General features: G+C 38.3%; 1 protein-coding gene across 1 annotated transcript in view; it reads left to right on the forward strand.

Annotated features, from left to right (window-relative positions):
• The first annotated feature begins 2,079 nt into the window (after positions 1 to 2,079).
• Positions 2,080 to 23,458, forward strand: part of vipr1b (vasoactive intestinal peptide receptor 1b) — a 55,159-nt gene continuing 33,780 nt past the window's right edge. Inside the window, exons 1-3 of the mRNA XM_023266283.3 lie at positions 2,080 to 2,412; positions 10,412 to 10,502; positions 15,276 to 15,386. Of these exons, the coding sequence (XP_023122051.1) occupies positions 2,359 to 2,412; positions 10,412 to 10,502; positions 15,276 to 15,386 (256 nt within the window). The 5' untranslated portion in view covers positions 2,080 to 2,358. The remainder of the gene's footprint in view (positions 2,413 to 10,411; positions 10,503 to 15,275; positions 15,387 to 23,458) is intronic.

Consider the following 23,458-nt stretch of genomic DNA (forward strand, 5'->3'; position numbering starts at 1 on the left):
TGCCTTTAGTCTGCGATTCATCTCATCCCAAACCGTCTGGATTGGGTTTAGGTCAGGTGACTGTGGAGGCCAGGTCATCTGACGCAGCACTCCATCACTCTCCTTCTTGGTCAAATAGCCCTTACACAGCCTGGAGGTGTGTTTGGGGTCACTGTCTTGTTGAACAATAAATATTGGTCCAACTAAATGCAAACCGGATGGGATGGCATGTCACTGCAGGATGCTGTGGTAGCCGTGCTGGTTCAGTGTGCCTTCAATTTGGAATAAATCCCCAACAGTGTCACCAGAAAAGCACCCTCACACCATCACACCTCTTTCTCCATGCTTCACGGTGGGAACCATGCATGTAGAGACCATCCATTCAGTCAAGACATGGTGGTTGGAGCCAAAGATCTCAAATTTGGACTCATTAGACCAAAGCACAGATTTCCACTGGTCTAATGTCCATTCCTTGTGTTTCTTGGCCCAAATAAATCTCTTCTGCTTGTTGCTTTTCCTTTGTAGTGGTTTCTTAGCAGCTATTTGACCATGAAGGCCTGATTGGTTCAGTCTCCTCTGAACAGATGATGTAGAGATGTGTCTGCTACTAAAACTCTGTGGCATTTATCTGGGCTCTAATCTGAGCTGCTGTTAACTTGTGATTTCTGAGGCTGGTGCCTCGGATGAACTTTTCCTCAGCAGCAGAGGTGACTCTTGGTCTTCTTCTCCTCATGTGAACCAGTTTCGTTGTAGCACTTGATGGTTTTTGTGATTGTACTTGGGGATACATTCAAAGCTTTTCCAATTTTCTGGACTGACTGACTTTCAATTGTTAAAGTAATGATGGACTGTTGTTTCTCTTTACTTAGCTGATTGGTTCTTGCCATAGTATGGATTCTAACAGTTGTCAAATAGGGCTGTCAACTGTGTACCAACCTGACTTCTGCACAACACAACTGATGGTCCCAACCCCATTAAGAAGGCAAGAAATTCCACTAAAGTTAACGTTATTAAAGTTATTTCACAATTGTTTGTTTGTCCAGCTTCAACAGACAGTGTTTTCTTCCTGAAGCAGCAGCTCATTGGTTTTCAGAGCAACACAGCCCATTTCTAACAGCCTTAACACCAGTGGTTATACAGTCACGGTGAAATGAACCGTCTTTGCAGTATTTTGAGCAACAACAAAAAAACAAATACCCTAAACAACACACTTTGGGGACATGTGAGACTTAAAAGAGGAACAATATGGGACCCTTAAAGTTTAAAGTGCAATATGGTGTTCATGCCAGTAGTGGTGCTACTGAGTAATACGAGCCCATTTTGTTGTTGCTGTGCATGTATATGAAAATACACATTAATTCAATTCGATTTATTTATTAATTATTTAATTAATTAATTATCACTGTTTCAATTGACATTTGGTGGCAATCATAGAGAAGGTATACATCAACCAAAGCAGTGAAGAAGAAAAGTGAAAAGGAGCAAACATATCTACAATATGCACAATTAAGAGTATTCACAAAATCAGTATGGTGGATGTTTTTTGACCAAACAAAAGTGTTACACACGTTGCTTCTAACCTGTATTTAAGGGGAACTTAACTTCACTGCACCTTTAAAGCTTGCACATGTTTATTCCTGATTCTAGACTCCGACCCTCTTTAATACATTTTATTTCTGGCGGCATAAAGAAAGATTTATGTTACGTGGTACTAAATAAAAGGAAACATGGTCTTTTTTTTACTTCTATGTTTTTTGCAGCGTTTTAATTATTAGAGTGTGCGCACAGTAATATATTTACAGTAGATTCTCCTTAAAAGGAATGCTCCATTTAAATTCAACATAACACGAAATACAGCAACTCCATAAACAATATGAAAAATCCAATAAGTTGGACTTACAGGTTTATTCCATGTGTCAGATCAGATCTATAACCTTCATGGATGTTTGTTCCACAAACAGAATCACCACCTGACTCTGGTGTTGCTAACCTCATTAAAGAGGATTGGAAGGGGGTTGCACAAGAATTAATTAGGGGTCTTCTGCTTCCCACCGCCCTCCTCTGACAGCCTGGTTAACAAACAGCCTCCTGGGACAGGCGGTGTGGAGTTGTGAATGGACGAAGGGGCGGGTTCAGTCCGACAGACGTAGTTCTCCATGCGGAGGAGCGAGCAGAGCAGAGCGCAGACGGATGGAGCGGCTGCTGCGCTTCACTTCACACATCTGAACACACTTTAAGCAAAGAGCCTCGTTTTCTTCACAAGTGACACCTTAAGAGATTGTCAAGGGATTTTTATTATTATTTATTGATTTTTTTTTTTTTTTTTTTTTTCCAAGATCAGGGAGTCGTGAATAGGAAAAGTCCAAGACTGAGGACAGGATGGATTCTTCACATCTGCTGTGTCTGCTGCTGCTGTACAGGTACCTGCCAGAAGTAAGTTTCTTTTTTAAAATCATTTTTTAAGAGTAAAATTATATCATGGTTTGAACTTTAATAATCAGTTTACAAAAAGTAAATACATAAGATGTCACCTCAGCTTCAGCCACATTAGATCTGATCATCTCACTTATTGTATTTGCAGAAGCACGTAAACTTGGGAAAAAAGGCAAAATTGAATGTAAATGCTCTGTTTAAAACCTTTCAAACCGTTCAAACATGTTCTCTATTCATCTCCTCCCCACACATCTGGTGTTTAAACACATTTTCACCCATGAGAAGGTGAATGTCTTTTAATCCCACCCAGTGATTTACACACAAATTCAAATGGAGTTATATAAAAACTCAAATTAATTCAACTAGACTGCTCAAGTCGAGGTCACATCAGCAGCAGTTGCGATTCAATGTGACTCTCAGTTAACACTCTCTTCCAAAACAGATTCTTGTAAATGAAATGTGGCTGCTTTTAGCTCCAGTCGCTTCTCTGTTCCAGTTTGATTTGTTGTACTATGTGATTAAAAAGCCTGTATAGACATTCAATTATCGGACTACTGGCTCTCCATTGTGCTTATTTTATAATTACTGGTGATAAGTCTGATGCAAATTAACATCTGGTAAACACATGTCTATACGTCTGGTACAGCGCTCACAGTGTTGGGAAGTGTTCTCTCCCTGTCGATAAGCACAGTAATTTACCAGGACTTTGCTCTCACTGTACTTCAGTAAATACTTGTTCTCTCTGCAGGTTTATGTAATTGGCTGGAAAACCTTTGAGCATTGCCACATGGTAATATGTCACCTTTCAGTGGCACTGTGTGCTGCTGCAGGGAGCTGTAGGACTGTGGTTTGTGCACTGTGGGTGATAAATGTGCAGACGTTCCTGCACCTTTTTTTAAATGACACACAAGCCTATAGATGTTTCTTGAAGTTAATGAAACAGCAGCAGTTTACCTTAAATGCACCTACTAGTGAGATAAGAACATCTGTGTGGTTTTGTGTTTGCACAAAGCCCAAGACTCATGTGCACATATCTCTTATTTTTAGAATTATTTGTTTGTCACATATCACTGTGAGTTTATACTTTGAGAATAAAGACGCTTTTTGTCACAGTTTTAGAAAATCAACAAGAAGCCTGGATCTAAGAAGCTTAAGATTTCTGATTATGGTAATGGCTGCATGTTGGTGGATTTGAGTCATGCAGCACTTTGCAATGTTTTCTTTAAATGCCTCCTTGAGAAGTTCTTTCCAGGCACAATAGGCTGAGAACATCTGAGTGACTGTGTGAAAATTTCCTTCTCCTCACCGCTGACAACTCTCAGATGCGTGGCCCACCCTGACACTTTAGATCAACCAGATACGTCATGTGTTGACATACTTTAGTGGCTCTTATACGGTTTGCTGGTGTGTCTTTTCCCAGGTCCTCGGTGGCTTCTTCACAATAACACAGCCTGACATGTTTCATCAATACATCCAGTGAGAAAACGTGGCGTTGAGGGGAGAGCAGAAAATCCCATAAGTGGATAAAGAGTGCATGTCAGTGGCCGGATGTCACCGTTATTGATTTGACGCGATGTAGATGGAGGCGGAAAGAGCAGCCAGGGTTAGCGATAATGACTTTTCCTCGCCATCACCTACTAAAGTAGCTGATGGGAAGCAAGAGGAAATTTTTGAACAGATAATCATAGTGCTGTGAAATAGCGTGGTGTGTGGGAATGCAGCTTGCCCTCATTTTACTTCTTTAAACAGATTCTCTTCAAGTGCTTGTGGACAATTTTCTGCTGAGGTTCAAGTCTGAAAATCGGACAAATTTGCAGGATAAATATACATTGTTGTATGACAGTATGGAAGTTTAGAGAACCAGCTGAATGCAACAGGTCATAACGGATTAATGTCACCAAAATCAACACATATCAGGCTATTTGTCCACTTTAAACAGTCTAAAAGCAACTGATATGTGATGTTTGGGCTAAAGGGAAAGTGTTCATTGTTGAAAATGAGGTGGTGTGTCCACAGGTGCATTCATATTCTGCAGCATTTCTCCTGTTGCTCCAGTCTTTTTCTATTTTCTTCACGCTGCCCACTTGCTTGCTAAGCAGCAACTAAGCCATCAAGCACTTGACATAAAGGGTATAAATACAAACTGTATGCACATAGAAAGGAGAGACAGATGAGACAGTAAAGATGGACTTCAATCAGAAACATAATAACGTGTTAAATGCATCTCACCACCACACAGTAAGTGGTAATCAGTGTGCACACTAAGCCTTTTGTTTTTATCTGTTCAGTTTTGCAGTTTAGAGGGAGATAAATATCTTCAATTATATATCTGCTGTCTATCCTTTAGATGTAACTATAGGAAAGGTGTTACACATCTGTCAGTTGTTTGTTCTACACATTGAAATGCATGTCCATGTATTTCCCCACTGGACTATACAGCCTTGTGTTTTTCCCAGGGGTTAGAGGAGAAGATCAATATGACTTTCATGTCTCTGTATTAAAAATGAAGCCAAATGACTGACTCACAGTAGGTTAACAATGGCCGGAAGCAGAGGAAAGAGGTAGCTGGTCTGAGTCCAAAGTTAAAAAGTAAATACCTGCACCTCCAGCTCATGATGGATCACGTCGTATCCAGTTTGTTTCATTTGTGCACGACAAGAAATCTAAAAAGTGTGCATGCTCTTTATAACTATTAAATAGCTTCAGGCTATAAATACTAAATTAGGTTGCACCATTAACACCTAAACATTTTTAAGACCAGCTATGTAAAGTAAAGCCACTGCAGCTGCACAGGCTTTAGCATAACTTACAAGCAATCCAGTTAAAGGAGGTATTTTAATTCTCTGTGTCGCCATATACCGGTACTGGCAGTAACTGTCATACTGTCATACTGACAATAAAGCAAATTAATAATATACACATAAGATAAATAATCCTGGACCAGTAACTATCTGGCTGACACTCCAACAGAGGAACAACATACAATTATGGACAGATCTCCTCCAGATAATGATATTTTGAGTACAATTCCATTGCTAAAAAAGAGCTAAAACATGCAGTAGTCAAAATTATAGACAAACTTATGTTATTTTCCCCCAATTTTTCTATACACATCATGATAATATTATAATACATTGTAAATTTTTTAGGTCACAATAATCATGTTGCAAAACCCTGATATTGTGACAGTCCTCATTGTCCTCAATACACATGTAAGTATTATTTTGTTATTTATAAATCCATACATGAAGACATGTGTGTGCTTTGCAGGATGACTATCCAATTAGACAACTTATTTATCAAAACCCTTTATGCTATTTTTTGAAAAATATTACTTACTGACATTTTTAACAAGTATCAGGTCAGTTGTGTAAGATATATGCCATATAATCCTCATTTATAATCCTCATTTTGAAGCTGAGCTGACACCAGTTCTGCTGGCTGGTTCAGGCAGCCACTGGGTGCAAATATTTAGCACCAACTACTGTGTCAGCTCGTTTGTTAGCTTTAATTTAAATTTCATTATTAATTCTTCATTTAAATTGAGGGATGATTTAATTAAATTTGCACATAATTAACACTTATGAAAGCAACTGGAAATTACAGCTTTCAGACATAACCATATGTTAGTGTGCAGTTAAAACAAATCTGTTTATTTCTCAGCTTTATGAAGCTGGTATGCATATTTCTAAACACTAGCCAGAGCCACATCAGTTTTTTTTCCCAGCCTTCATTCTTTATACCCAGCTGAGCTTCAGCCTCTGACTGTAGTTTCTAATTTAATATTCAGACTTGAGGATTGTACTGATTTTTTTCATATTTTTTGCTAAACACAAGTAAGCACATTTCCCAAAATGTCAAAGTATTTCTTTATGACATTTTAGGAAATATTCTTATTCAGAGTATCACTTTAACAGATTTGCTCTCAGTTTTTCAGCATCAGAAACTCTCCTGTGTTCATGCCTTTTTGGATCTAAAAGTGTTTAATCTTTAATTCGCTGTGCTCACTGGTTAATAAAGCCCTGAGTGTTGCAGCAGCAGAGGTATGATGTAGCTGCTGCTCTCCAGTGAAGTGTAGGATAGATATAAACACATTAGTCTATTGTCTGGCCACACACAGACACAAGCTTCTCCTTTTATTTTCCTGTCAGCTCTTCCTGCTTTTTGATTTGTTCGTTATCTCGCACTCAAACAAGGCCAAGCCTGCAGCCATTTCAAATGACAACAATCACTAAGAACCTGAAGCAGCACCCTGGCAGCCCTCGTGATGAGCTCTGCGCTAACAAACTATCAGAGCTGACAGGTATTTATGTGATGTTTTGCTCACTGAGACACTGTGTGTATATGTCTGTCCCTAAGGCTTTGCAGAGGTCCACTTATCATCTGCAAAGTTTGGGATTGACATTTTGATTCATTGACCAATACAGCAGTCTTTATGGCTGGGCTGTCCAAACTTTCTAGATACTATAGACACATTTTTAGCATCTCCAGTGGCAGCTGGTTAATGGCGCATTTTGAGCAGGAGCATAAATCACTGTCAGGACTACTCCTCTTGTTTCCTGTATATGTATAAGGAAATTCAGCCTTTCCCCAATATCCCATACTGTGAACTCTGATGACCGTTTTATGGTTGGTCTCTCTCTTTGTGTATTCTGGCTCTAGTCGCTGTATACAGAGTTATATGAACTAATAAACTACCTCCATGCAATGAAGAGGGCTTGATCCCCGCAGCCTACAGTTTAAGGCCATGCACAAATTCCATTGTCATATCTGCTTTCCTCCCCGATGAGGGACTTTGTTTCACTTTTCAACTGTTTATGCAGCATTAATGGTTTTTGGGAAACTTCAGGTTGAAACTGGGTTGCATTTCCCTCAAGCGAAATGAAACAAAACAATGTCCTAGTTTCTTATTTCACAATTAAAGTGAAAATCTGGGTTGTTAACTACGTTTGTTTTTAGCTTGGAGATATCCCACATTATGTGCTATAATTTTCAGATTTCAGTATTCAGATGTTTCACTGAAAGCTTGTCAGGGCTGAATTAAAATACCCATTTAATGTGATGGCTTGATTATGATATACTCAAGTGGCTCAGTAATGAATGAGTCGGCATAATAGCCGGGGCCTGAAACTGAAGCAGGTAGAATGTAATTATTTACGCCAGTGCTCTGTCCTGCTGTGACATGTGAAAATGTCCTCAATGAAAACAGTTTTCAGTCACGGTGTCTGAGCAGAACAAGCTGAAAATAACACATATGTGTAATAAATTAGCAAACAATTGCCAATTTTCACATTTGCATTTATTTGGCACTGTGCTTCTACAAATGTGATGAATGTAAGTGATATTTTTAGCCTCTTTTTAGCTCCAATTTTGGTCCCCACCGGTTAGCTCCTAAATTCTCCACCATATCTTCGCTACTTAGTTTGGTTTCTTTTAATGTACAGAGTTTATTTGGTGCAATTAGCTTTAAACAGAAAATATATAGCTAGACAGATTGGTTTGGTTGGTGCATTTATGAGGGTTGGGTAATATTTCATAATTCATCGTTTATCAACTTTCAGCAGAATCAACACGTTTGTAATAAATCATATTACCAGGAGGCAACCTGGGGCCAATTGTCCTTTTGACCAGTTAGAATAATCCAGCCTCAGATGATATGATTGTGTCGTTTAGTGTAATAAAATCAGTTTTGTGACATATAATGCAGAATAAACGCTCACAATTCAATGCACTGGACTTAACTTTGATTATACTCTCCTCAGGTTGGCATATGTTTGACACTGTGGTATACACTAATAAAATATTCCTAATAGTGTGATTTTCAACACAAACTTCTTTTCAAAAATACCTTCTAACTGTACTTGAATAATGTTACAATAGCTCTACTAGCCATTAGGATTACAGCAGTGATGGTAAATCAGCTCCACACAAGATGTAACTCAGTGATAGACCAGGTTTCACAATATTGCATTCTCTAATTTTTGCGATGATAATATCTTCCCCTAAGAGGGGCTTTTGGAACCAAATCCTCTCTAAAGTGCTCCATTGTTACATTGCCCTCCTATCAGTTCCATGCTAATCAAAAATAAGGTTACCTAAAGGTCTGACCAACATGAGATTTCCTCCTGTGTCCGAGTTTCTCTGCACAGATGAAGTTAGCAGATTAATCTGCTGCCTCCCAGCCAGTTCTGCTGCTATTACTCCAGGATACGTTAGAGTTGCAATCAGCCGCAGGCAAAGACTCCCGTGTACAAAGTTGTGTGGCTTATGATAGTGTCAGGACGACCTCATTCACAGGAGGAGGAGAGAGCGAGTGAGGCAATGAGTTAAGCCCAGAGAAGGCAGAGTAGAGAGGTGGAGGTAAATAACACGGAGGTATTACAAAGATGTACTGTTGGGATCATATTTCCACAAGTTGCACAGCAAAACATGATTGGTTTCCAGTCCAGATACGATGTCACAAAATCCTGCTTGTGCCATAAACTTAGATTTAGGGTGAGCTCAGAGAAACCTTCTCACTTCGTAGGACTGACTTTAAGACACCTTTAAGTGTTCAACTCTGCACCTTCTGCACAGTGAAGCAAACAAACATCCAAGTGAAGCAACAACATGAAGAAATGACAGTTTTGAGAAGCTAAACATTTCTGACATTGGTGATACTTAATGGTAGCACTGAGAAGGAGGAAGAGACTGCTTCTACCTGAATAAATCAAGATTTGTCTGCAGGAATAAAGGGCTCAACCTGTTTTCTGTCTGACTTGATGAAGTTATAACCACAGCGGCTTGGCAAATAGCTTTGAATGATTATATTTATCATTCATTTCACTGTATTTTATGTTAGAATTGGAATCACAAACTCCAACATAAACTTTCATTCTGCTCATTTAAAATCCAATCAAAAACTGCTATACAATTTAGCTTCCTCTTACCCATTTGTAAGCTTATAAACTGCACCACTTGTGACCAGAAATCCAATAATCACACCGATTTGTTGACTGTGTTGTAATTTTGTAACTGACTCCCTCATATTCGATGTTTGCCAGCTGCTAAATATTCCTGCACCAGGTAAGACAAAGTATAGCAGGTCAACTGAATTTTTTGTCCTTACTACTTGATTTAATGATGAACCTCTGACTTTACTGTGCCTCATTATGCTTCTGTGGAGATGCTCATGAGGTGTCCTCTTTCAATAATGACATTTTGCATAGTTTGTCTCATCTGCCGTGAGTTTTGCATCTTTTCGGAAGCTCAATCTCGGACTAAATATTCCCGGTTGATTGATGAGGATCATTTTCACGTCTGACGGCTCCAAGGTGCCGGGAGCTCATTAAAGAGACTACAAAGACATCTACGGGAATCAATTAGAGGACATGAGTCATTCTAATTGTAAATGCATCGTGTGCTTTGTGCCGCGGAGCTTATCTCGCCGTGACCTTTACTGGTTTCAGTCCTGCAGCATGTGCAGGGTGAAGCTCTTCTCTGGGAGTTCATGAATACTCTCGGCCTCACGCTGAATTCCCTTCATCTCCACTGACCTTCTCAAGCTCCCCGCTGCTCGTCTTACACATTTTCATTGACCCACCGGCTCTCCGCCAGCGGCTGTCAGCCCGCATTTTTCAGCCCTTGTTGACACAGATGAACAATTGCAGTAGATTACTCAGTGGCTCCCTTCTCCACTTCCTAATCCATTTGCATGATAGCATCTATTTTCCCCGGCAAGACGGAGCTCTGTTTGGATTTCAGACTTAGAGAACATTTCTGTGTATTAACTGTATTATTAGCCAGGGGTTCTTTCTGATAGGAAAACACAACATGAAAGGCCACATTTGCAAGAAAGCGATAAAGGGAAAATGTTAGCTAAAATATTTATTGCCACATATTTTCTGGCAACTTTCTACTTGGCTCAGCCTCACAGAACATAAATGACTGCGATAACTAATTGCAGTGCTGTAATGGAAGCTTGTTTCTTTCCTAAACGAGCTTTCTGCCTCTTCCACAGGTGTCGTCGGTGCAGATGTGTGATGTGGTGAACGAGATCGAGCTGGAGAAGGAGCGCTGTGAAAATAGCACCTCCGGGAACGTCACTACAGGTGATTCTTAAAACCACGTTTTCATCTGTATTGCTGTTAAGGTGTGCAGGAGCTGTACAGAGGAAATGGGAGGCAGTAAGAACAAATAAATGGTGAGGTAAGGTCATACAGTGTGGGAGTTCTGGATAAAGCAGAAAAGCCGAGTACATATTTGTCAGAAACGTAATAGAATTATCTTGACTTTGCCTCAGCCAACTATTACAATAATATATCAGCCTTTAAAGACTATTTCAGCCACACTTTTGAAAAGAAACCAAAGCAGAGATTTGTATAAATCTGACTATTGTGAGACCATGAAAGATACTGAAGTGAAAACAGGTTAGCCTTCTAAACACAAAGCCAACCATTGCTAGAACTAAAAAAAAAAAAAAAAGTCTTTTGTGTAATGTGACAAGGTTATAATGCCATAGATCATAAAGAAGAAGAAAAATTAGAGTTTCTTTGATTATTTATTTGACAGTAATGTAAAACCACTTGGTCTCAGTATCTACAACATTTTTCCAAGAGTCCACGTGTTGGAAATACTTTAAAACATGGTGACTCTAGACAGATATAGATATTTTACTACTTAGATCTTGTTTCCTATGTGGAAACACAGCCTGCAGTTCAACTGAAAAGTCCCTCAATGTTTGTCATGTGACTGTTGGTTGCAGTTGGTTGAATTTCTTTGCTAATTTATTTTACAGAAAAGCAAAACTCCTTGAAACAACTTGTACAAAACTTTCCTCACAGTTCCCATAAGTGTTACCAATACTAAAAAAAAATCTATACTTACAGCCCAGTTCAGCTGAAAAGTCCTGGAATTTTTTATCACATAACTATTGGTTGCAGCTAACTTACTAATAGTTTCGAAATTGTGCTGGGAAACACATAGTTTTTTGTTTTTTTTATCAAATCTTGCTTGAGAAAATGCTTTACTTTTGTTAGTTTTTTTAATGAATTGTGTAAAATGTAGTGATTTTAATGAAACATGACGATTTTTAGCTTAATTTTTTAGACGAAACCGCAAGTCTCGCATGATTTGTTCAAGGATGGCCAGAAAGTTGAAAGCCTGATGATTCTTTCTGTTTTTACAGTTTCTGACCTTTAAATAAATATCGTGATTTCGGCATTTAAAAAAAATATAACATGCCTTTCAGACCCACTGATGGATTTTGGAGTTCAAAGGGTACCTCTAAAATATTCCTTCTCAGCATCATAACTCAAATAGATCTGAACACACCGACACAATTTACAAGTTTTTAGATTCACTGACACGTCTTGACAATAGCATTGATCCCTGTGTCCATTAACGTCCATACATCCATTAGAAATCCAGTATCAGTGTTGTGTGTAGGGTGACCAGGTGTCCCATTTTCCGTTTCACATGGTGGGGAATACGACGTAAAGCGACACAGTACATGGGAGACCCTCCTCTCAGCTTTGGTAAGGTGTCCCACATTGTCCCACACAAATATGCTCTTTGTCCCACAACTGGTTTATTGAGATCTGGTCACCCTAGTTGTGTGTACATCCACAGCTACATTACTAGCTGGAACTGCTAATACCTTAAATTACACAAAGTTGTGTTCATGCCTTGAACGCTACCTTTTGTGGTTTTAAATGCACCACACAGTGTAAAAGTTCATCATCAGAATTCCAACATTTAAAAAAATACGGACAGAAAACGTTTCACTATTCATCGAGTCGGAAATGATTTCACACTGAACCAACAAATCTCCACCTGACCTCAACCTGAAGTCTTATCAAAATGATTAAAAACACAACTTTGTGGGTGTCCGCTGCCATTAAAGCCAACAAGGTCAGGTCTTTTTTATCTAAAGGTTACAGCATAAACATAATCATGAAAGTCGATTACGTTTCCATGTCTCACTTGTTTGATGTTATTTTTTCCTTCATACTCAGCTGAGTGTTAGGTATGTTCAAAAAACATGGGAAAAGGAGGCCAGAATTCAAGTATTTTTCAGCCACTTTTTTTGTGTGTTTACTGCAAATTATGTTTTTCACGGTTTTTCTAATTTACTGAGCTCATGTTTAATCATGTTCTGAGTAATGATTTTTGGATTTATTGTAATTATTCAGATGATGAGCAGGGGATCAGTCCAGTCTTTGTTGTCATGTTAGACCTCAAATTAGAACTAGAAATGTTTTGTTATTTAGTTTTGAGAGAGAATAAATCAGCCAAATGAAGGCAGCAGAATCAGCAGCTGCAGTGTTGAGAATTGGACTTTGAAATATGTGAGTCGAGAAATGAAACCCTATTATGGTGGCACAGTGGAAAATAAATAAAAAGAGCAGGCTGTGACAGGTATAATGGGGGTTTTTATTCAACACTGCCACTCAAATTTAAGCAAATACACAATGATTAGATTGTTGTCTGACACTGTGATGAGGTGTATATACACAGTCTGGCCTCTATTGAATAAAGGTGTCTCTGTAATATGCTTTTACCCAGCAAAAATGACTAAAACGCTAAGCCCTTCAACATGTGCACCAAAGAAGTTTTTAAACTGTGGCATCCAGTTTGTTCTCTTTCCTGTGACTTTAAGAACACAGTGAGAAACTCATCCATATTAAACTGCGCCCGCATCGTCTCCATTTGCTCCCATTTTAATAAAAAATGATGACACACACTGTACATACTGAATGCTGCATTACGTGAAAATACAAGGACGGCTCGCGTGGAAACAGTTTTTCTTATCTCTGCAATGACCCTCATTTCTCTGCTTCCCTATCTGCTTCCTCAACAGGAAGGTAGTGGAAGTCGCACTCAGAGGTCACGTCCCGAATAAATGAATTAGCAGCTTGTGTGAGAAACCATACGCTCACAGCCTATGGTTGTGCAACATCTTAGATATACAATGAGGATTTTTCAGCTATGCCTTATTTTTTTTTTGGAACAGAACAGACATAAAAATAAGTATGTTTTGACAGTTTCTGTATTCTGGCATGTAACTAACAACAAGCATGTTACAAAATGACTTTTGGACAGACTTAAATATATCCTGAAAAAGACAGGAGCTGTCTGATTTCTGAGCTTTAGAAATCTCAGAATTATTTCCTTGCTTGTGTTTTTGTTTTTGACACCTTCCTAAGCTTCACTCTGGTGTTACAGGTCTGTAGAAGGTGTTGTTGACTGACACTTTCAGGTTGTGACTTTTATTTAAAATACAGAAAAAAGTTCAAAAAAGATTTTGACGAAAGCTCACAGAGAAGCTGGTGCTTTTTGATGCCTCAATTAGACGCTATGTCACATATCAAAAAGTCGGTTTCACTGTTTAGGTGAATGTTAGTGGAGTTAAAGGAAGGAAGATTAAGAATCAAGAGGACCACAAGCTTAACAAAAGCAAGAATAAGATGAAACTGAAGTGTTAAAATGAAGGTTTCAGTAGTAAATAAATGGATGGAAATACATGTCTATAAAAACATATTATACAATATGGTTTTCTTGGGCTACTGTTGTATTTACCATGTTTTAAAGAGAATACACAGACATGTAGCACTCACATGTACCACATTAAACTATTGCTAACACAAAATTATAGTTAAGCAACATGTTTGTGTGACTGAATATTGCACAACTTGAACAATATTGCAAGAATTTAAAATGTATTTTATAACTTAATATGAATACAATAAGAATATTGCACAAATTGGAATATATTTCACGATTTATTTTTATTATCAAAAGAACAAAATTGAAGTTTCTCTCTTTACATGTACACTTAAATAGTAGTAGTAGTTAGTAATAATAATTGGTTTATGTTACTAAATGTCTAGAAGTTAACCAACAAGCTACTGCAAGCACCTGGACACCATTTCCAACGCTCCCTATAGTAAGTTAAGTTTTTATTTCAACTATTCAAGATGTGAAATTCAGATTATGAGAATCACATCCAACGTTCAGATGGAGAATTTAAAGTACAACAATGATATTCAAATAGATTTATTTAGTTAAGTTGAGGTTATCATTCAGAATTAGACAAAAAGAAACAGTTTGCAGAAACCAACCATCTGTTATGTATACACCGCTTAGGGTTGCGGGGGGCTGGAGTCTATCCCAGCTGACTACCTGGACAGGTCACCAGCCTATCACAGGGCCACACATAGAGACAAACAATCACACTCACATTCACACCTACGGACTATTTAGAGTTATCAATCAACCTCAGCATGTTTGGGAGGAAGCCAGAGCTCCTGGAATAAAAAACCCATGTTTGCACAGGGAGAACATGCAAACTCCATGCAGAAAGATCTTGAGATGTTGTGAAGTGAGAGGAGTACCTAAGATGACTAGCTGAGTACATGTACTCAGCTACTTTGTGTAACCATTTTTGCTGAGAGTCATCTGTTTGTCCGAACTGCAGATAATTCAAGAATAAACTTCCTCCACTCTGTCTGCACTCAAATCTCTCATCCAAACACTGCAGTTCTTCTCTCCTTCACTTCCCTCCTTACCCCTGTCCTTTCTTCCCTCAGTGTTACCTTCTTTCTCTCCTTCTTTCCTTCTCCTTAAATAAAATCTCTGAAGGAATTTTAAGTGTTCTAATGCACCTTCCGTTTGCAGCATTTTAATAACTTGCATTCAGTAAGCAGCCTGGGAATAAGTTTCTGATGTAAATCACTGACAGAACGAAGTCGCTGCACACCATTGATTGTGTCAGTAGTGTCCTTTTAAACACATGATATAATTTTGTCGGTGTGGTCTGTGTGTGGTTGTGTGAGTCATAATATAAGTAATGTCCTTTTAATGTTATTGTCTTGTCCTGGCAGGTTGCCAAGGCATGTGGGACATCGTGGCCTGTTGGCCTTCAGCCAGGGTTGGAGAGGTGGTTACAATAACCTGCCCCATGTACTTCAGTTACTTCAGTGACCAACAGAGAGGTAAAACCATCTATATTCATTTGATACTCTGGACCCCAAGCAGTTTCTGGGTGTTTGTTTGCTCTGGGTTGGCTGTATTTTTACTTACTGTGGCCTCATTTTTCACTGCAATATAAAGTCCTGCACCTAAATGGAAACAACACAACCTGATATAAAAGTAGAGAAAACTCAATCATGTTTTCTGTGCAGTGCAGCAACTTTATAATACAATGAATCATAACAAAAAGAAAAAATGGATGTTGAATTTCTTTAAATAATGAATTAAATTTAAAAAATTATTAAAAAATAAAAAAATAGACTCAGTGTTTACAGCATTTTTCCAAGGACCCCAAACTATAAGCAATACTATATACTCTAGATGTTCTACTGCTTACATTTTTCTGTTATTTACATACTTATCTCCTATCTGCTCTGTATAAACACAGTTTGCAGTTCAATCCAGTTAGGCCAAAAACTACCTGAATATTTGTGTTGTGACCGCTTGTCGCAGCTGAGTCAGTTTTACAGAATTTGGTAAAAGCAAACAATTTATTTAAGGCAATTTTTAAAATGAGATGTGTATAATAAAGTGATTTTGATTAAATCTGTAAAATTTAAGCTTAGATTTGGTTAATTTCTGGAATGGAATGGAAACATTACAGATGAGTAGAAATGTTTTTTTTCAGTTTTTGCAGTTTCTCTCTATGACAAATTATGTAAATTTGGCAATTTAAAAAAAGAAAAAATGTTTTTTATACCCACTGGAAGGTTTTAGAGTTTACGGCGTTAATGTACATACACAATGCAGAGAAATGAATATTTTCTTTGTAACATGTTTGATTATTTGAGCATACAAAGCTGTTTTGTTCCCATAAAAATATAAAAAATTAAGATTTTCCACTTGAGAACAGCAGAATGTAGAATCATTTAAAGGTATGGTCAGTAAGTCTAATCCAATACAGATTTTCATTCACAGTCCTGGTTCTGTAAAGTGGCTCGGATTAATTCACACAACACTGTCAGAGTGAGGTTGTTCACAGTGAATATCAACAGTCTTTCTTCAGAAATCACAGACCTCACCTTTAAAGGAATAATTTATTTTACCCAGCGCCTGTTTTAGTGCAAACAGGTCTACAGGTGCCCTAACAAGACATTTATGTAATTTTGCTATGAATTAACACATTTACATATTCATTGACTGATTCATGTTTTTCTAGCTGTGAGTGTTTTGACATTTTAAGGTCGTTTGCATACGAGGAATGTTGAAATAACGACTATCCTGCCTTTTAGTAATAAAGATCCATGATATTGGTTGACAGTTGCAGAGGAAGCTGCACCACTCTGACAGTCATCATTTTTTCATCTCTTCTTGGCCGTTGGCTCTATTGTTGAAGAACACCTGGCCGTGTTTTGTTCATTTTATTCTACCCTCATGGTCTTGACCCAATGCAGCACTACCAATTTTTTCTTGATCATTAATGTATTTGGATACAGTGAAGCCTTTGGGTGGACACTGGAAATGAAACAACTTGCATGCATGCAAATGGACATTTAAAATATTGATTGAATACCTGACCACTGGCAGCTCCATAAACGTTTAATAGGGTGGCCAAATAGAGTCACCAAAAATGTTGGGGCGGCACACAAAAAACAAAAATGTGAATGACAGAATTTCAAGAGTTCTATTATGCTGCTGTAGTATAGATACCAGTTGAAAAATATTTCAATATGAGACTTAGGAGACCACATGGTTTCTTATTTTACAGTTAATGGAGCTGATTATCTGATGTGCATAGACTAATAGAGGTTACTTAAGTTAATGCAGTTAGTTGTTGCAGTTATTTGGAGGACCACTGCTCAAAATAGTCCAGGAGAAAAGACGCTGCAGAGTGTTTGATTTATTTATGATTCCCTAAACACTGGAAACTCTTTCCCTGTGTGATGATAATTTATTTGACTTCAGGTACCTGTTGCCATATTTTGATAGCTTGTACAACAGTCAGGTCCTGTTCTATAACACATCCACTGACACAATCATTTTATTGCTGCTAAAATCTCCCTATATACTAAAACTTGATATGACAGAAAAGTATTATGACTTTCGTAAATGGATCAGACTTTTATAGAAAAATAATATTCAGCTTAGATGAGTTTGAGGTTTATTTGTGTAGCAAATGATTAAAATGTAGCTGATAAACTGTGCGCACACTGTTTTTTACCACTAAATCATGACCAATCCTGTCTCTATCTCAGGTTAAGTTATGATTGTAATTATTGGAGTTACCACAGTGTTGTGAGGTGTTGTGCATAAAGGTGTGCAGGTCTTCTTTGGAGGCACTCATAAGGATTCTGTTGCTGTTTGAGGCTGCAGATATCTAATAAACTGAGAGGAAAAACTCCTACAAACAGCTGGAGGCAACTAAACTTCGGCTGTTAACGTTTTAAAGTCTATGTGCACCTCTATCATTTTAAAGGCATGCAAACTTTGCCTTTAGTGCCTTCTGTAAACAGTAGATTGCTACACATCGCCGTTTTAGTCATCAAATGCTGCTTTCACTTGAACTCAGACATCACAGTTGTATTCACTGAAACTTGGATGTCGGCATTTCAGTGAATGACCTATCAGACCTAGGATGGCCACATGGCTCACTAATGAGACATCAGTTGTTGCTGTGGTTTCCCCTATATCCACCTTAGAAGTGTCTCTGCACCCACAGGGAGCTAAAAAGGCAAGAAACTCAAAGGAATGTGGATTTCATCTTTTTATAAGCCTCATAATGAGCATCAGTTCATCACTGTTAGTTATAGCACTAGTCTGTAAGATTTCAGAACTTTTACTTTTATGCAATGATCCCGTCAAAGGCTGAGAAGAATGGGCTGCTGTACTTTGCAGACAAAGCCCTGGAAAAACAGAAAAACAACATTGCTGACCCTGTGAATTAGTGCTGTGCATTAAAAAAAACAGATGACATGTCTCTAATAGATTTCACGGTACCTGAAACTTGGGATAAAAGTTCATCCAGGTTACTGTAAACACTATGTAGTGTTTACAGGAGCCAAATAAAAGAGCAGATTTAAAGTCTCCATGTAAACTCAGTCACAGATTACACTCTGGGTTTAAGAAAACAAGGAGGAATCCAGCTCATCCTTTAACCTTTATGTTGGAAGAAGCACAGACACAAAGAGAGGATTCACGGGCTGCAGATAAGAAAAAGAAACATTGTCTTAGTTCTCAACAACTTTCCTCTCAGCCCAGCTCTCTTTATGCAGTAAATATTACTTCATTGACCTGTCTTAGATCATTATTGATCTTATTGATGGTTGTTGTCAAAAACTAGATTTATTTATTTATTTTACATACACTACCAGTCAAAAGTTTGGACACACCTTCGCATTCAATGGTTTTTATTTCATTATTTCATGAATGGAGAAAAGTGTATTAATCTACAATGTAGAAAATAATGCAAAAAAACTAACAAAAAAGCATTGAATGAGACATTGAATTTTGACTGGCAGTGTAGATTTTTTATTTTATTTTTTGCAATTTTGTCTTGCTTGTCTGATTGTGAGTACTTTCTGGCATTTCTTCCTTTTCTTTTAAAACCTTCATGTGTCTTTGTTTGCTGCTCTCATGACATCAGCTCCTCCACTGCTTGAAAATTTGTCCGAGACCTTCAGATTTGCTCTTAATACTTGCACTGACACAGCTTCACATTCCTGGCTAAACAGGAGCTTATTTCCTGACTCTGTGAGTGTTCGATGAAAAAAAAACACGACAAAATGACTTTAAGATCGTCACCACTGCTCTGTTTAAATGGTGAGTCAGGTACATCTCTCTCTCTGTAGGTTGAAACTCAGGACATGACGACTGCTTTTCAACACATTTGTGACGAAAAGTTACCGTCTTTATTACTTATTTTACAAAAAATAAAAATGTAATGCATTTTTCAAAGTTAGCAATACTGAACAAAGTGGTGGCTCTAGATGCTATAGACATTTTGCTACTTAGATTCCAGGCTCGTCACTTGTCTGTTCAATGCAAACACAGCCTGCAGTTCAGCCAAGTTCAGCCAAAAAGTCCCTGAACTATTGTCATGCAACTGCGTGTCACAGCCGACTCACTGATGACTGACGAGTGCAGAATTTTTCATTCGTTACAGAATGAGGTTGATCTAAATGTGCTGTTTTATGGCAATTTTTTCAATGAGACATGTCCAATAAAGTGGTTTTCATTTAAAAAGGCTTAGATTTGAGTAAGGTCTGCACAGTGACTCGGTGGTCAGCACTGTCGCCTTGCAGCTAGAAGATCTCCGGTTTGCGTCCAGGCCTGGGTCTGGGATCTTTCTGCATGGAGTTTGCGTGTTCTTCCTATGCATGTGTGGGTTTTTCTTAGGGTGAAGGCAGGGGACACCCTGGACAGGTTGCCAGTCTATCACAGGGCTACAGACAAACATACACACTCACATTCACACCTACAGACAATTTAGAGTTACTAATTAACCTGAGCAGGTTTTTGGACTGTGGAGGAAGCCAGAGTACCCAGAGAAAACACACACATGCACAGGAAGAACACGCAAACTCCATGCAGAAAGATCGCAGGAAGGCCGGGACGTGAACCATAGATCTTATAGCTGTAAGGCAAAAGTGCTGACCACCAAGCCACTGATTTTCTTTGTATTTACAATTTCTGCCTCGGATAAATGGTGCAATTATTTAGACTTTTCAAAAAGATAACATGCTTTTCAAACCATGGAGTGGGTTTTGGGGTTCTCAGACTTCCCAGCTGTGCCAGTGGCACAGGATTTTTATTTTTTTACAAGACCTGAGTAGACCAAATTATTTATTCATGATGACTTTTTAAATGAGTCTTCAAACACATTGCAAATATCAATCTCTCCAACAGCAGAGCACATGTACTCACTCCCTTCTCTTCTTTCAGTGCTCTGCAACAAAAAAATACCAAACCAATCAAAAATTGTGCTCATTCTCAAAGTCGATCACTTTCTTTTTTAGACTGTCATCCTTCCTCTGAATGCACGGTTAGTTTTTTTTATCTGGAGCATCGGAAACTTGTCTTGAATGCCTTCTAAGTTTTTCTGTCATAAGCGTCACTGGAGCCCTCTGATGTTGCCAAAGATACAAGATTTTAAACGGGTATAATGATAAACCGTCACTGTAATCAGATTTATTAAAAAAAACAAAAAGTTCTTCGCTTCTCAGCTCAGCCATAAAGCCATTCACGACTAAGCTGCAACCGTCACAGGACAAAAATTCAGGGACTAATCAGCTAAACGGCTGGCTGTGTTTATACGGAGCAGAGAGGAGACAAGTATGGAAACAAATTAAAAAGATAAGTCGTAAAACATCTGTAGTACGTAGAGTCACCATTCTTCCCCAATATTGGTAATACCTGTGGGTACTTGAAAAAATGTTGTACATGTTGAGCCCGGGTTTTTAGCCCAAGTAATTTCTGGGAGATGAGGTACAGCACCCATGTGAAGGTGTCATCTGACAGAGTTTTAGTGAGGTTTAAAACAAAAAAGTGAGCCATCGATCAAAACGGTTTGAATGAATTTTTGTCCATCTGTTGACCTTGTGCTGCTGAACCGGGTCTGACTGTGGGCCTCATGATGCCTTCAGATACATGGACTATAAAACATGAACAGTTTTATACATGTATGTATATCAAATGTTAGAGGGCACAGCATTTTGTTTCAAAAATTGACAGAAAACTATTTTTGATAGAGATTTCTTCATTTTAGTGGGGTTTCTTCTTACAATCATTTTCATAAAATCCTAACAGTTCAGTACTGTCATATCATCAGTTATCCATGCTTTGAGGATAAAGAGGCCATATTTTGCCCTCTTTCCAGTGGATTATGGAGTGTTTTATCTGTTTCTTACCACCTCAGCTTCATATATGAGTCCTGTAATGCCTCTATATGACCTCCAGACCTCTCTGTCCTTCATTATTAGACACCAGACTGTGCTCACTTCTTGTCCAATTTAAGGGCTGATCATGCTTTTGACCTTGTGGACAGCTTCACAAACAGATCATCTCGATTCCTTAATTCTCCTGCTTTTCCATTTTGCACTAGCTGGTGTTGTATTTTGAGCTGTTTTTTTCATGGGGGGCATATGATGATCTCCTTCGATCAGTTCTTTTAATTTGTATAGTTAAATGAGACCTAATCTGCAGTGTTCTTTTGTCAAATGAAGCAGAGGTAGGTGCCACAGAGGTGATGCAGCAGTTTAGATAATGTTTCCTGACCCAAACCTCTACAAAACCTTTTTCCTCTCCTTTCTGAGAGTCATTTTCAAATTGGTGCAGATGGATATCCATTTCTTTTTCAGCACCTATGAGCTTTTTCCCTGCTCCGCTTGAGCTCCTGCCTCTGCAACAGAACAAGTCGATGCTCATTTTTGCTCCCTGACTGACAGAAGGGCTAATATCCAACTGTCGACAGCACCGTTAAATATAAAATGACGGGGCCTTTATCTACTCCCAGCAGCAGATGTTACCTCATTTTAAAATATATAATGTAGATATAGATCATATACAGACCCTACAACGAGATGAGTAAGATAGTAACTTGGAAATATTTTTGTAGCTGAAATGGATTGCAGCAGGTTTTCACAGGGAAAAGATCACCTTTGCAAAAAGACCAAATTATCACACTGCATTCCTTCAGACTTCAATGGAAATGGAAATGTGTAATTCCCAGGCCAGTGTCCATCCTTCCCTCCCTTTGTACTGCACATCCCCACCCTATTAGCTACTGGTTATCATATAAATAATTTATGTCCTTGTATTCACCTCAAAATATAACAAAAATGGTTCACTTTCACTCATTCATCTTCCACCAGAGAAATAAGCATAGATTTCTCTGAATCTTGGTCACAACTATTTCTATGGTACATTTGCATATTTTCGGTCTTGCCAGGAGTTACATGAGAAGGTTAATACCATTCTCGCTACGCTAAATCTAAACCCACAGGTGGTGGATGGTTTTCTATACCAGTCAGAAATTGCTCAACAACTAAAGACTAAAAGAAATACTGCAAGTCAGTGCAGAGGTTAAAAAAACGACTTCCTATCACCTGAAACAGAACCAGGGTCACTGTTTTGACCTGTTTCCAGGCTTCAGGCTAAGCTAAGTTAATGGGCTTCATGTTCAATGGACCTTAGAGTCATAAAGAAAGTGAATAAGTGCAGTTCTCGAGATGTTTAACTAATCCTTCAAACTGTGTTGAGCTTGTGATGAAGTGTCTTACTACCACTGAACCAATTACAATAGTACTTTCTATTTTTGTCTGTCAATCTGCCACTTTTGATTCTCAGCATTTGTCACAGTTTTGAGCATTTTCACTGCAATACCTTTTCATATGCATTCGTCAGTTTGTATCCAAAATATACCGTTAGCATATTTCCAGCCCTTAAACAGCCAACTGCTCAACTTTTGAGGATGCACACTTTCAAGCATGAGCACTTCAGAGACTCAAAAAGCATATTAGAGACTCGGGGAAATGTGACACCTAAGAGATGAAAGATGCACTTTCAACCTCGTACGTGTTGATGCCAGCGTGAAAGAGGATGAATTAACTGAAAATGACAAAATAAATAAATAAATAAATAATTCCTGTAATGCTTTAAATGGACTTGTAAGTTTAAGATCACCACAGATTATGTCACTGATCCTGCACGGAGAAATCCTTCTTTCTTTTTTTTTTTTTTTTTTTTTTTGCAAATCCCAGCTTGTTCAGATGCTGGGGTCAAAGTGTAGCATCAGACAGACAGACTTAAGGGTCTTACTCAAGGACCCAACAGTGGCAGCTTGGCACTGGTGGGGCTTGAACTCTCAATCTTCTGATCAGCAGCCCAAAGCCTTAACCTCTGATGTACCAAAGTGCCAAATAAGTGTAAAGGATGTTAGAAAAGGCCCTTAAATATCCTTTAAATGTGCATTATTTCTTCTAGCACACTCATTTTCATCTTGATAATCAGGGTTTGACTTTTAATTAAACTGTAATATACCACTTGACTACCTGTTGGATTGTATGTAGCTCCCTCTATTGATGTCCTAACAGCTCTG

Source organism: Amphiprion ocellaris, chromosome 22 (assembly GCF_022539595.1).
Source record: "Amphiprion ocellaris isolate individual 3 ecotype Okinawa chromosome 22, ASM2253959v1, whole genome shotgun sequence".
In the NCBI taxonomy this organism is placed as follows: Eukaryota; Metazoa; Chordata; class Actinopteri; family Pomacentridae; genus Amphiprion; species Amphiprion ocellaris.